Source organism: Oncorhynchus gorbuscha, linkage group LG25 (genome assembly GCF_021184085.1).
Source record: "Oncorhynchus gorbuscha isolate QuinsamMale2020 ecotype Even-year linkage group LG25, OgorEven_v1.0, whole genome shotgun sequence".
NCBI classification, from domain to species: domain Eukaryota; kingdom Metazoa; phylum Chordata; class Actinopteri; order Salmoniformes; family Salmonidae; genus Oncorhynchus; species Oncorhynchus gorbuscha.
In genome coordinates this window covers 45381442-45396088 of record NC_060197.1, presented here as the reverse complement: position 1 = coordinate 45396088, position 14647 = coordinate 45381442, and the positions used below count along the sequence as shown (strand labels likewise).

At 43.5% G+C, this 14647-nt stretch overlaps 1 protein-coding gene across 2 annotated transcripts in view; it reads left to right on the top strand.

Moving 5' to 3' along the window:
• The window catches only part of LOC124014322 (glucosidase 2 subunit beta-like), a 254158-nt gene that overhangs the window by 10550 nt on the left and 228961 nt on the right, over positions 1 to 14647 (top strand). For both annotated transcript variants that reach the window (XM_046329175.1, XM_046329174.1), the window contains exons 5-6: positions 1048 to 1165; positions 3640 to 3781. In XM_046329175.1, coding sequence (XP_046185131.1) covers positions 1048 to 1165; positions 3640 to 3781 — 260 coding nt within the window. The remainder of the gene's footprint in view (positions 1 to 1047; positions 1166 to 3639; positions 3782 to 14647) is intronic.

Below are 14647 nucleotides of genomic sequence, written 5' to 3'. Positions count from 1 at the left end.
TTTTTTGTTGTTGGTATGAATAGTAAAATAAATGTTCCTGTTGTCCTAACCGTTCCGTAGAGATATGTGTAGGGGATCAGAGCCTGTTGGGCCTACGTGACAATGATAACCAGTGAACCTTTGTCATACAGAATGTTAGCACCAGGGGGCGTGTTGTCACTGTGCTAGAGACAGAGGGCTGTGTTGACACTGTGCTAGAGACAGAGGGCTGTGTTGACACTGTGCTAGAGACAGAGGGCTGTGTTGACATAGTAGGATTCCTTTAGCAACTCAATTCTTAATGTGAATACATCCTGGATAACTAGAGTTCAATAGCCACCACCTCATTGGCTTCTCATTTTGCCGTCTTATTGTGCTTGTTTACCAAATAGAAGTAGAATGGATAGTAACAACAGCAGCCTCTCAGTTCAATTGAGACGTTGTGGATATTTTCCTTCGGGATAATTGGTTCGTTTCCAAACGTCTGAACAACACTTTTAGATTTGGTGTCAAAACAACGAAGGACTCTAATTCCACTTAAGAAATGCTTGAAAGGGAAAAAAGTATTCTTTAAATATATATACGAGGTGTGCATACATTTTTCAGAAGCATATTATTTAGCTAGACTCTCTTATGACTCCCAAGTCAAAGCATAGCCACAACCTCAATTAGTAAAATGCCCCTAATTGCATTGCTGTTCATTGCCACGACTAGCACATGGGTAGCCCAGATGGGTCACCATGGGTTGGAAAACACAAGCACCAATATAGGTTTAATTTAATGATGCCATATGCCTCAAAACTGCAAACAAACAAAAAATATTATACCTAATTTTCGACCTCACAACCTCCTACCCTCTACTGTATCTCGGGCAAATATCTGCTCTTCCACAGAATCCACCTCTAGCTCATGTACCAAGTTATTTTCCCATTTGTACTGGGGGAGTACACTGTGAGCACTCCAGAATTGGCCCATGGCATCACTGTTAGAAGAGGATGGGAGGTGTCCGTGGAGACGACAGACGGTGGGTTTTTCTCAGTAGTGACGGCCGCGTTTACTTTCTTCCAGGAATCTGGGACAGAGGGAGCGAGCGGAGGTGGAGGGCCAGACGAGGGTCCTGGGTGAGAGGCTGAGACTCAAGCAGCTGCTGATTGAGGAAGGCGTCCTCACCTGGCGGGAGAAACAGGTAGATATAGCAGTGGTAATATACACTGGCTACCTGTCTGACCGTCACCCAGGGAAATCAGTGTGTTCCTACCCTGCCCAATCCTCCACGTCTCCTAGACATATAGTTGATACCAGAATACATGTTGCAACCATGCCGCGTGTTGCTATGGTTACTGTTTAAACTAGCACCTACCCTAATGTATGTACATGCCTAACTACTAACACAATGTTATAACAGCTGTCATGCTTTGTACCACCACCACCACTACTACTACAGCCACCCATAATCACTCACATCCACCATACTTAGCCGACTACGATGACACGCAGTAGTCAGCCGACTACGATGACACGCAATAGTCAGCCGACTACGATGACACGCAATAGTCACGCAATAGTCAGCCGACTACGATGACACGGAATAGTCAGCCGACTACGATGACACGCAATAGTCAGCCGACTACGATGACATGGAATAGTCAGCCGACTACGATGACACGGAATAGTCACGGAATAGTCAGCCGACTACGATGACACGGAATAGTCAGCCGACTACGATGACACGGAATAGTCAGCCGACTACGATGACACGGAATAGTCACGGAATAGTCAGCCGACTACGATGACACGGAATAGTCAGCCGACTACGATGACACGGAATAGTCACGGAATAGTCAGCCGACTACGATGACACGGAATAGTCAGCCGACTACGATGGCACGGAATAGTGACACGGAATAGTCACGGAATCAGTCAGCCGACTACGATGACACGGAATAGTCAGCCGACTACGATGACACGGAATAGTCAGCCGACTACGATGACACGGAATAGTCACGGAATAGTCAGCCGACTACGATGACGCGGAATAGTCAGCCGACTACGATGACGCGGAATAGTCAGCTGACTCAGTCGCAACACAGATGCACACACAGACACCCTCCTCTGATTGCCAGCTGACAGGCTTCTTATACCCAGGGCATGTTTTGTTGAATATTTCGGGTCAATGTTCTGTTTCTGTGTGTAGGTGATTGACAGATCCAGGCTTGTACAACCCCCCCTGCCCCTACTGCAGTTCTCGATCCTCTGATCTGAATGTGTCTCTGTTGATATGGCAGAGTGCTTTAGGGGCTACTCCTAGGAACCTTACACAATGACCCCAAGGGAACCTATCCCAAGGGGAGACTGTTAGAAGAACACCAGACCTTTTAGAGACATTGCTGGAATAATGTATCCTATTGAAATGTTTTATTATATATATATATATAATATATATATTTATAATATTTTTTCATGTTGAGTCAACAATACCTTCCAGCGTACTGAATAAATAATATTTTAATAATAATAATAATAATAATAAATAATTTTTTCTATCATGTTTCTGTTTTGTTTTACAAAAAGATTGAGGACTAGATTGAATGACAGTGTACATACCGTAAAACAGAATGAAGGACATTCCAACTTTTTTTGTAAATCTGCCATCAAAGTTTGCCACCAAAATAATATAGTTTTTAGTCTTGTGTCGGGTTGATGGTAGCTACTCATGCTAGCATGTTAGCACTTAGGCTAGTTGTTTAGGCTTTAAGTTTGATAATGTAGTCTGGAGGCACTTGTTTACCCAGACAGTGCTATACATTGGAGCAGGTATGCTCGGCGCTAACTCAAAATGGACTCCATAAATCACTCTGGCTGCTGAATGTGGATAAGGAAGGAACATACCCCAGAAAGCTAGTCATCCCTATCGTAACCACAGCTCTAGAATTCATCATTGCATTATGAGAAACACTCAGAGGGGATATTTGAAAGTAATACACACACACACACACACACACACACACACACACACACACACACACACACACACACACACACACACACACACACACACACACACACACACACACACACACACACACACACACACACACACACACACACACACACACACGTTTTGTTCATTAATTGGACTATTACAGAGAGTGATGATAGTCTATGCTTCTCTGTCATTCAGTGTCATTTTGGTGCCACGGCAACACAGCCTGGCGCTGGTGATTTAAATAGTCCATTGTGTAGGCCTCTCTGCTTTTACAGCAGAGCTGCTGCTGCGAATACAGAAAGAGAGAGAGAGAAAATAACTGAATAGGAGGCTCAATACTTGAGATTCATCATTAAATCCATTCAGGCCCCACTCCTTAAATGAATGAGATACAATTTAAGGAGTTGTACATTTGCACCCACTTCCATGACTTCTACACAACACATTTTGCCTCCCCCCCCCCCTCTTTCCTTTTCAAACAGCGAAACATGCACAGAAAGGTTTTCATGCTTGACTATTAAGTTTGCCCAAGATATACCGTCTTAACTTTTTATTTAGTAACGTAATTACGTAATAAATGTGTGATACGTTGTAATGTTGCGTTAGGTTGCCGTAGGGGCTTATGTGTTGCGTTGAGTTGAGGATGTCTTCCATTTTGTCTTCCATCTCCTCAGGCCCAGCTGCGTGACCTGCAGCGGGTCTCTGACGACCTACAGACCCAACTGGATGATCTCAGGAAGGAGGAGGCAAGGAGGAAGGAGGAGGCAGACGCACTCAGAGAGCGGGAGATGGGGGCACGGGAAACGGCGGACAACAGTAAGTGTCATGACAACCAACAGAGTAGTGACAGGGGACACGGACAGCGATTGTTAGGCCAGTGCTCGGGTCAAGCTTCCATATAAGGTAATAGTATTCGTTTTGGCACCGAGTGTCAGGGATGAGGTTGTTGCCAGAGTAACGGGTCGTGTTTCATTCTTTGATGGAAGTGAATGGACCCCAACTCTGCAGGGCCGCATTTAGGGTGACATATTGGAGGGCCACAGTTAGGACGAGGTGTGTTTTAAAAACGGGTGCTTTCCGCATCATAGAAATATGCTGACTAACAGCAAATTTTCATATGGCTTCCTTCCTGTACATCCTCTTGATGTTGGAGTGACAAGTTTACTCTGAGTCATAGGGAATATTCCCTTACCACAGTGTGAGTAGGGTTGCAAAGCTACTGGGTAATTTATCAACGTTACCCGAATCGTCAGTAATTTTGGTAGAAAACAGAAAATATTTGGCAATCTATCATAAGTTTGGTAATTTAATATCAATATCTGTGCCCATATGGTTCAAGAGAAAATAGCCAAATTTAATGGAGGAAAAAAAGCATAGAATCAACAAAATAAATTGTCCAACTATTGACTTTTTTCAAAACTGTTTTGACCGCAAAACATTCACAACATTTGCATATTTACATAATAAAAAATATTTAAAGGATATGTCATACTGAAACCCTCATATTAAACACCAGTGGTATTCACTAAGATAATGGTTTATGTTAAGGATAATGTTTTACTGATTTCTCATTCTATTTTAATGATTTGATATATTTTACATGTGATAAGGCCACAAAGAAGAACAGAGATAATTACAGACACCTATGATAATCTGAAGGACCCAAAAGGGCCACGAGATATCTTGGTGATTAGATTACATAAAATCTTTGAAAGACACCAACATTCTGGTAGTTTACTGGTAAAGTTTCCAGTAGGACATGCATTGAATACTGCTTTTCTGGGGCTGGGGCTAGTTAGGTTTGGTTGGGGGAAACTCATGGTTTTACACTCCCTGTGCAGGGACTTCAAATCCATTACGTGGGGGGCAAAGCAAAGGTTTGGATATTTAAATTGGATCAGAATTGGGCCTCTGTGTAGTTTGCATAATTAATCGCCTGTGATTCAGTGGCAAAGTGGGGACAGAGAGCGGCAGCCAGGAAATCCCGAATGAATTACTCACTCACTTTATCAAACATTCCCATTATACACCCCCCCCCCCTTCCCCTGTCAACCAATCTTAATGGAGACATAATTTAATAGGCCACCATTTTAGGCAGCCTGTGTGTTATTAGTAAGGCCTAAATGTTAACTGTGGTATGGTGTTGTACCTAGATCTTCCCTCTTCTTCTTTTCATTTACAACTGTCCTCCGTGTCCTCAAGCTTCAAGATTGATTTGCTGTCGAGGCCCATCTTGCCACCTCCGGGGGGAGTTTTGGATCGGGGCGGTGGAAAGGTCACTTGACTTTGGCATCGCCGCCGAGCCCCCATCCATCAGCCTCCCGCGGTGCCAGCTGACCTTTCCCAGGGGCACGTTTTAATGACACGTTAATGACACGCGTGTGTGCGTCGCCTCGGCCGTGTTCCGGAGGGGCACACGGTCTCCCTTTCTGCATCCTTTTCATCACATCTTCTGGGCGTTAAACCCATTCGTTTTCACTTCCCACGTTAATGACTGCTTTGTTTCGGGGGGGGGGGGGTAGCATGTAGCTGTGTATGTTCTGCTTACTCATGGCCATTTCTGTGTGTGGAACTGTAGATGTGTATTTCGGGAATCAGTAGGTATGGTGAGGTTTTCGTCGTCGGACCGAAAGGCAAAGTGGACCTCCCTTTCTGCATCCTTTTCATCACATCTTCTCAAAAACCACGTTAATGACTGCTTTGTTTCGGGGGGGGGGGGGGGGGTAGCATGAGCTGTGTATGTTTAAATGGCCATTGAACTTAATTCAGGAATCAGTAGGTATGGTGAGGTTTTACGGACGAAAGGCAAATGAACAGCACTTTATCAAAAACCCTGATGGTCCATTAAATATTGATTTTTCAGGAGCCTTTCAATAAATGAACAGCACTTTATAAATCCCTGATGGTCCCTTAGTGTTGCTGTTTGGTCAGGGAGCCTGTCAGGGAGCCGGTCAGGGAGCCGGGAGCCGGTCAGGGAGCCTGTCAGGGAGCCTGTCAGGAGCCGGTCAGGGAGCCTGTCAGGGAGCCGGTCAGGGAGCCGGTCAGGGAGCCGGTCAAGGAGCCGGTCAGGGAGCCTGTCAGGGAGCCTGTCAGGGAGCCGGTCAGGGAGCCGGTCAGGGAGCCGGTCAGGGAGCCGGTTAGGGAGCCGGTCAGGGAGCCGGTCAGGGAGCCGGTCAGGGAGATGCATGCCTTCAGATATCATTCCCTCGAATTAAAACGCACAGGCCAACCTGAGCGAACATGGACGTATAAATATTTACCTTGATTGGATATATATTGTGGTCTGATTTTTCTCTAGGTCCTTCATTTCTCTGCTTGTGTTTGCTTAAGTCATTATATATGCCATTCTGACACTCTCATGTTCCCTTGTTTGTAGAGGCAAGCAGTCTGCTACATCAGCAGATCCCGTCTTTATCTGTTCATAAAATGGTATACCTTTTGTTTGTTTGCGGGTTCGTTTTCTGCGTGTAGATTTGATCAGTGGTGTAAAGTACGTAAGTAAAAATGACTTTAAGGTGCTACTTAAGTATTTTTGGGGGGGGTATCTGTTCTTTAGTATTCTCTGACTACTTTTACTTCACTATAATTCCTAAAGAAAATAATGTGCCTTTTACTTGATACATTTTCCCCTGACATCCAAAAGTTCTCATTTCATTTTGAATGATTAGCAGGACAGGAAAATGGTCCAATTCACGCACTTATCAAAAGAACATCCCTGGTCATCTCTACTGCCACTGATCTGGTAGACTCACTAAACAGAGAACATCCCTGGTCATCCCTACTGCCTCTGATCTAGTGGACTCACTAAACAGAGAACATCCCTGGTCATCCCTACTGCCTCTGATCTAGTGGACTCACTAAACAGAGAACATCCCTGGTCATCCCTACTGTCTCTGATCTGGAGGACTCACTAAACAGAGAACATCCCTGGTCATCCCTACTGCCTCTGATCTGGTGGACTCACTAAACAGAGAACATCCCTGGTCATCACTACTGCCTCTGATCTGGTGGACTCACTAAACAGAGAACATCCCTGGTCATCCCTAATGCCTCTGATCTAGTAGACTCACTAAACAGAGAACATCCCTGGTCATCCCTACTGCCTCTGATCTGGTGGACTCACTAAACAGAGAACATCCCTGGTCATCCCTACTGCCTCTGATCTGGAGGACTCACTAAACAGAGAACATCCCTGGTCATCCCTACTGCCTCTGATCTGGAGGACTCACTAAACAGAGAACATCCCTGGTCATCCCTACTGCCTCTGATCTGGAGGACTCACTAAACAGAGAACATCCCTGGTCATCCCTACTGCCTCTGATCTGGAGGACTCACTAAACAGAGAACATCCCTGGTCCTCTCTACTGCCTCTGATCTGGAGGACTCACTAAACAGAGAACATCCCTGGTCCTCCCTACTGCCTCTGATCTAGTGGACTCACTATACACACGTGCTTCGTTTGTAAATTATGTCTTGAGTGTTGGAGCGTACCCCTGGCCATCCGTAATTAAGAAAATGGTGCTGTCTGTTTTGCTTAATATAAGGAATTTGTAATGATTTTCTCTCAATTCCATTTACTTTTGATACATACGTATATTTCAAACCAAATACTTTTAGACTTTTACTCAAGTAGTGTTTTATTGGGTGATTTTCACTTTTACTTGAGTCATTTTCTATTAAGGTATCTTTACTTTTACTCAAGTATGACAAATGAGTGCCTTTTTCACCACTGTAGGTTTGTGTGAATGCCCTCTGTATGTTGTACAATGCATCATTAGTGTGCATGTGTGTGTGGCTTGTGTGTGTGTGTGTGGCCTGTGTGTGTGTGTGTGGCTTGTGTGTGTGTGTGTGGCTTGTGTGTGTGTGGCTTGTGTGTGTGTGTGTGGCTTGTGTGTGTGTGTGTGGCGTGAGATACAGGGTCTTGGAGTCAACTCTATGCCATATTTAAGCACAAAGGCACGAGAGGGTGTGGTATATGGCCAATATACCACGGCTAAGGGCTGTTCTTAGGCACGACGCAACGCAGAGTGCCTGGACACAGCCCTTAGCCGTGGTATATTGGCCATATATCACAACCCCAGAGGTGCCTTATTGCTAGTATAAACTGGTTACCAACGTAACTAGAGCAGTAAAAAATACTTTTGTTTGTCATACCCCTGGTTTACGGTCTGATATATCACAGCTGTTAGCCAATCAGCATTCAGGGTTCGAACCACCCAGTTTATAATAGCATTCATTACCTCTGCTTATAGTAGGTCTCATGCCTCCTTGTTGCCAGTTCCTGGAGTGGTGAACTGAACTGGCAAGTCCCACCTCTGTTAAGCAGGGCTGTGGATGTCCTTCTGTTTCATCTGCTCAGGGGCCTAAACATTTCAGACTGCCTTTCCCTTCCCAGCTACCACCAAGCATGATGATATTTTAAGCTACCACATTCCACACCACTAAAGCGTGAAACACAAAAACAAAACTAGGTACTTATCACAGTGGGAGGCCGTTCCTTCTCTTGCGAGAAACAAAAGCGTAAGCTGCTGCATGCCGACCCTGTAGTGACGAACCTAACGATTTTATTTGTAGTATCGCAATGCTCGTTGGTGCCCAACAAAAAGTGCATGTTCGCCGTACATCCACAGGTAAGCCAGTCACTCTTCATATGTAGGCTATGGGGTGGTAGCTCGCTAAGTGCACGGACACAATGCGCACAACACTAAATTCTTCACCCAAGCTAGGAACTAGTAATGACATCATAATTAAATCACATTGGATTAGCTAGTTTCCATGAAATGGCTGCCGAGTTAGTGCAGTGTCTGTAGCTAGCTAGCTATGTTGTGCTAGGTAGCGAATATGTAAACGTTAGCTAGCTAGCAAAACATTTGGCTATGGGCTGCCACTGGCAGTATGGGATTATGGAGAGTGTATTCAATTGTTCTTCATTATCTTGCTAGGTAGTTACAGTGCCTTGCGAAAGTATTCGGCCCCCTTGAACTTTGCGACCTTTTGCCACATTTCAGGCTTCAAACATAAAGATATAAAACTGTATTTTTTTGTGAAGAATCAACAACAAGTGGGACACAATCATGAAGTGGAACGACATTTATTGGATATTTCAAACCTTTTTAACAAATCAAAAACTGAAAAATTGGGCGTGCAAAATTATTCAGCCCCCTTAAGTTAATACTTTGTAGCGCCACCTTTTGCTGCGATTACAGCTGTAAGTCGCTTGGGGTATGTCTCTACCAGTTTTGCACATCGAGAGACTGACATTTTTTCCCATTCCTCTTTGCAAAACAGCTCGAGCTCAGTGAGGTTGGATGGAGAGCATTTGTGAACAGCAGTTTTCAGTTCTTTCCACAGATTCTCGATTGGATTCAGGTCTGGACTTTGACTTGGCCATTCTAACACCTGTATATGTTTATTTTTTAACCATTCCATTGTAGATTTTGCTTTATGTTTTGGATCATTGTCTTGTTGGAAGACAAATCTCCGTCCCAGTCTCAGGTCTTTTGCAGACTCCATCAGGTTTTCTTCCAGAATGGTCCTGTATTTGGCTCCATCCATCTTCCCATCAATTTTAACCATCTTCCCTGTCCCTGCTGAAGAAAAGCAGGCCCAAATCATGATGCTGCCACCACCATGTTTGACAGTGGGGATGGTGTGTTCAAGGTGATGAGCTGTGTTGCTTTTACGCCAAACATAACATTTTGTTATGTTTGAAGCCTGAAATGTGGCAAAAGGTCGCAAAGTTCAAGGGGGCCGAATACTTTCGCAAGGCACTGTATCTAGCTGAGGCCATCTGGCTAGTAACAACAAGGGTTTATTCTATAAAATAGCAACATTAGTGCCAATAGCTTAGAATCTAGACCACAAGCAATGCGCACATATACTCTATGCATTGCCAAACAACACTACTGCCACCTTCTGGTTTGGAGTATGTTAACAAGGCTGAGTGACTGACGACTTCCAAGGTCTTTGCTGTGTGAACAGAAAAGAGATTGACTGCCAACATTCTGTTCAGAGGTGCTAAGTACTGTCGAACAGGCAAACGTTTGACAATCCTACCGGTGTGTTCGGAGCTTTAACATTTTAACCAGATTCCTAGTAAATGAAATATGTTATCTTCAATCAATTATTTATTTACTCCGCATGGTTGCTTTTAGTCCTCATCAGCATGTCGATTAAAACAAAAATATATAATCTAACAAAAAGTAAGCCATAGTTCATAAACCAAATTCACAGACAATTATGGCTGTATGATTGTAGGAATTTCTGATCCCTCCCATCATCACGGATTCCTCCCATCATCACGGATTCCTCCCATCATCACGGATTCCTCCCATCATCACGGATTCCTCCCATCATCACGGATTCCTCCCATCATCACGGATTCCTCCCATCATCACGGATTCCTCCCATCATCATCACGGATTCCTCCCATCATCACGGATTCCTCCCATCATCACGGATTCCTCCCATCATCACGGATTCCTCCCATCATCACGGATTCCTCCCATCATCACGGATTCCTCCCATCATCACGGATTCCTCCCATCATCACGGATTCCTCCAATCATCATCGATTTCCCATCATCAATCATCATCGGATTCCTCCCATCATCGTGATTCCTACCATCATCACGGATTCCTACCATCATCCGGAAATCAGTCAAGCTCAGATTCCTCCCATTTTAATCCCGTAAAGATATGGGCCGGATTTTATCCAGTCAGAATTCCTCCAATCATCATCGATTCCTAAAACCCTCAGCAAATGGGTAACAGAAAAGCTAAAATCCAAAGGGAGATTGATTGATGAGGATTAAATGATCAATATAAACAGAAGTATCCCTTTAAAAAAAAAAAACACTGACCCTTCATACCATCTCTTCTGTCTTTTTATATCTGTACATGTCAATATGTGGGAAATACCAACACAGGGGCAAGTAGACATTATGATTCCCACATTGCCTGTGGGTTGCCTTTTTTTCTGAGCCAAAATGGAGTCTTCTCCTTTTTGGCTGCAGTTGATTGAGGTCGTCTCTGGGGGTTCATATGCAGATATTGGGGAGGGCCGTGTTATTGGTGCTCTCAAAAGGCAATTGCAAAGCGACGTGTGTCAGGGGGCAATGACTCCGGGAGGATTTAATGAAATAAAGACATTTAAAAAAAAAATGTTTATTTAAGAACTGTGTTTCTCATCAGTGGTATTGACTCCATGGGTTAGCGGTTTCTCTTTGGAAATGTAATGGGGAATAAAACATTTTTAGAGTGATGCATGTTGGGAAGTGCACACGCAGACGTTTTTTTGTTGTTGACACGCTGCCCATGTTAACAGTTTTCGAGCAGCGCTGCGATTGAACTGTAAAGTGTGTTACCCATCTTCGATCATCGTAGGCTAATCTCAAGCCTGTCACCGTTCCTATTGAGGGAAACCGATCCTTCAAAAGCTTCTATCAAGTCCTAATACGTGCAAGATACCTTTACACAACTCCTTCCACACAACAGATGTGCACTATCATGTGAGATCGTATTAGTCGGATTAACGTGCGCACACATTGACTTTAGTCTATTAGCGTTCCTAGATCTCTATCTTAACCTCCGGCGGCGGTAATTTAGCTTTTTAAAGGGAAAATGTCATACGTTTTTTTGACAGAGCGCGGACAGCATTACCCGAGTCATCACACCCCCCCCCCCCCATTCTCTAGGCTAACCGATGTTGCTCGTCATTCACAGTCTTAATGGGAGGTCTTTGTTTGGCAAAGAGTGTTGGAGGAGATTTGTGGTTAAATCCACCTTGAATGAGAAAGCGGGCACATTAGTGGGGAGGAGGTGGGGGGCGGGAGCACTGATTGCACGGGTTGTTTTTTATAAAGAACCTTCTTCCTAATGTCCGTGGTATTGGGGTCACAAGGAGGTCGGCAGTCACCCCCCCCCCTCTCCCTCACCAATCTTGCCATAAATACAGCAAGTAGTCTATCTACGTGCACCATATTGTCGTCCCCACCCAACCCTTGGATATTAATAGCACTGGAGTTGAATGGGGGGAACCCGGTTACTGGGATTTACTGCCCAAAACCACTCCCTTTTCCCGGGATAAAATCACTGCGAAAAACCGGTCAATTATTATGAATTATTTATATGAGCAGCAGCATGGCGTGAAATGGAACTGTTAAAAATGATATGTAATGTCTAAATCTGGCTTCTCTGTGGCCTCTGCCTGAGAGAACGCTCAGAGAACGCTCAGAGAACGCTCAGAGAACGCTCAGAGAACGCTCAGAGAACGCTCAGAGAACGCTCAGAGAACGCTCAGGGTGGGGACAGACAAGCCCGGCTCAGTATGGAGCGCAGGTCACGATGCATGTAGACCTATCTTATGGTGGTAACTTTTTCTCTTGTGACAGGTAGGCCTACATTTGCTGCAGCATAAACTATGCTACAGTAATATAAAGACTGAATGCTCGTCTAATTTCTCCATCTGACTTTCGGTTGTCATCTTGTTTTTGTTTTTTAATTGTGAAGATTGTTCTTTTTTTATTTTTTAAACAGCCGATCACTCGAATATTGTTTCTTTAAATCAGTTACTTTTTTAAAATTGCAGCTACAGACTTTTTAAAACAACCGATCACTCAAATATTGTTTCTTTAAATCAGTTTCTTTTTTTAAAATTGCAGCTACAGACTTTTTAAAACAACCGATCACTCGAATATTGTTTCTTTAAATCAGTTTCTTGCAGTCTTTCTCTCTCTCCATCAACATTCAAATTGCATCCAAAATAGATCATCCTGTTCTAGATTGATATATAGCCCTACACACATTGATGTCCTAGCCTCAGGTAATACATTCAATGCAGTATTGCCCTTATATTTAGCTAATTAATGCATAGTAAGCTACTAACTTACAGCCTTTCTCTTGTGCAATATGCCAAGCACTTGTGCTCCACTGGCCTCTCCTTACATTAAAAAAAAATCCTATGTATTGGATAATGGGCTTGGGCTTATTTAAATATCATTAATGTTTGGCTCATAACATATTTAATATACTGTATGGCTCATCAGGCCCAGGTAGCATCAGGTTAGAATTGTCATGCTGATCAAAACTCTTAAGAAGCCTAATATATATAATAATAACCCTATCTCTTAACAACCCTGCCTCATATGCAAATCTTCTCTCTGTCCCAGTGCATTGAAGTTTGTCATGTTCCGATGTGGAGCTACAATTGAAGTCAGAAGTTTACATACACTTATTGGAGTCATTTAAAACTCATTTTTAAACCACTCCATAAATTTCTTGTTAACAAACTATAGCGTTGGCAAGTCGGTTAGGACATCTACTTTGTGCATGACACAAGTCATTTTTAATTTTTTTTTACAGACAGATTATTTCCCTTATAATTCACTGTATCACAATTCCAGTGGGTCAGAAGTTTACATACACTAAGTTGACTGTGCCTTTAGTCAGCTTGGAAAATTCCAGAAAATGATGTCATGGCTTTAGAAGCTTCTAATAGGCTAATTGACATCATGTGAGTCAATTGGAGGTGTACCTGGGGATGTATTTCAAGGCCTACCTTTAAACTCAGTGCCTCTTTGCTTGACATCATGGGAAAAGCAAAAGAAATCAGCCAAGACCTCGGGAAAAAAAGTATGGTTCATCCTTGAGAGCAATTTCCAAATACCTGAAGGTACCACTTTCATCTGTACAAACAATAGTACATAAGTATAAACATCATGGGGCCACGCAGCCATCATACAGCTCAGGAAGGAGACGCGGTCTGTCTCCTAGAGATGAACCTACTTTGGTGCGATAAGTGCAAATCAATCCCAGAACAACAGCAAAGGACCTTGTGAAGATGCTGGAGGAAAACAAGTACAAAAGTATCTATATCCACAGTAAAACGAGTCCAATATCGACATAACCTGAAAGGCCGCTCGGCAAGGAAGAAGCCACTGCTCCAAAACCGCCATAAAAAAGCCAGACTACGGTTTGCAACTGGACATGGGGACAAAGATCATACTTTTTGGAGACATGTCCTCTGGTCTGATGAAACAAAAATAGGACTGTTTGGTCATAATGACCATCGTTATGTTTGAAGAAAAAAGGGGAAGACTTGCAAGCCGAAGAACACCATCCCAACCGTGAAGCACGGGGGTGGCAGCATCATGTTGTGGAGGTGCTTTGCTGCAGGAGGGACTGGTGCACTTCACAAAATAGATGGCATCATGAGGTTGAAAATGATGTGGATATATTGAAGTGACATCAGTCATGAAGTTAAAAGCTTGGTCGCAAATGGGTCTTCCAAATGGACAATGTCCACAAGCATACTTCCAAAGTTGTGGCAAAATGGCTTAAGGACAACAAAGTCAAGGTATTGGAGTGGCCATCACAAAGCCCTGTCCTCAATCCTATAGAAAATATTTGGGCAGAACTGAAAAAGCGTGTGTGAGCAAGGAGGCCTACAAACCTGACTCAGTTACACCAGCTCTGTCAGGAGGAATGGGCCAAAATGTGTGGGAAGCTTGTGGAAGGCTACCAGAATCATTTGACCCAAGTTCAACAATTTAAAGGCAATGCTACCAAATTCTAATTGAGTCTATGTAAACTTCTGACCCACTGGGAATGATGAAAGAAATAAAAGCTGAAATAAATCATTCTCTCTACTATTATTCTGACATTTCACATTCTTAAAATAAA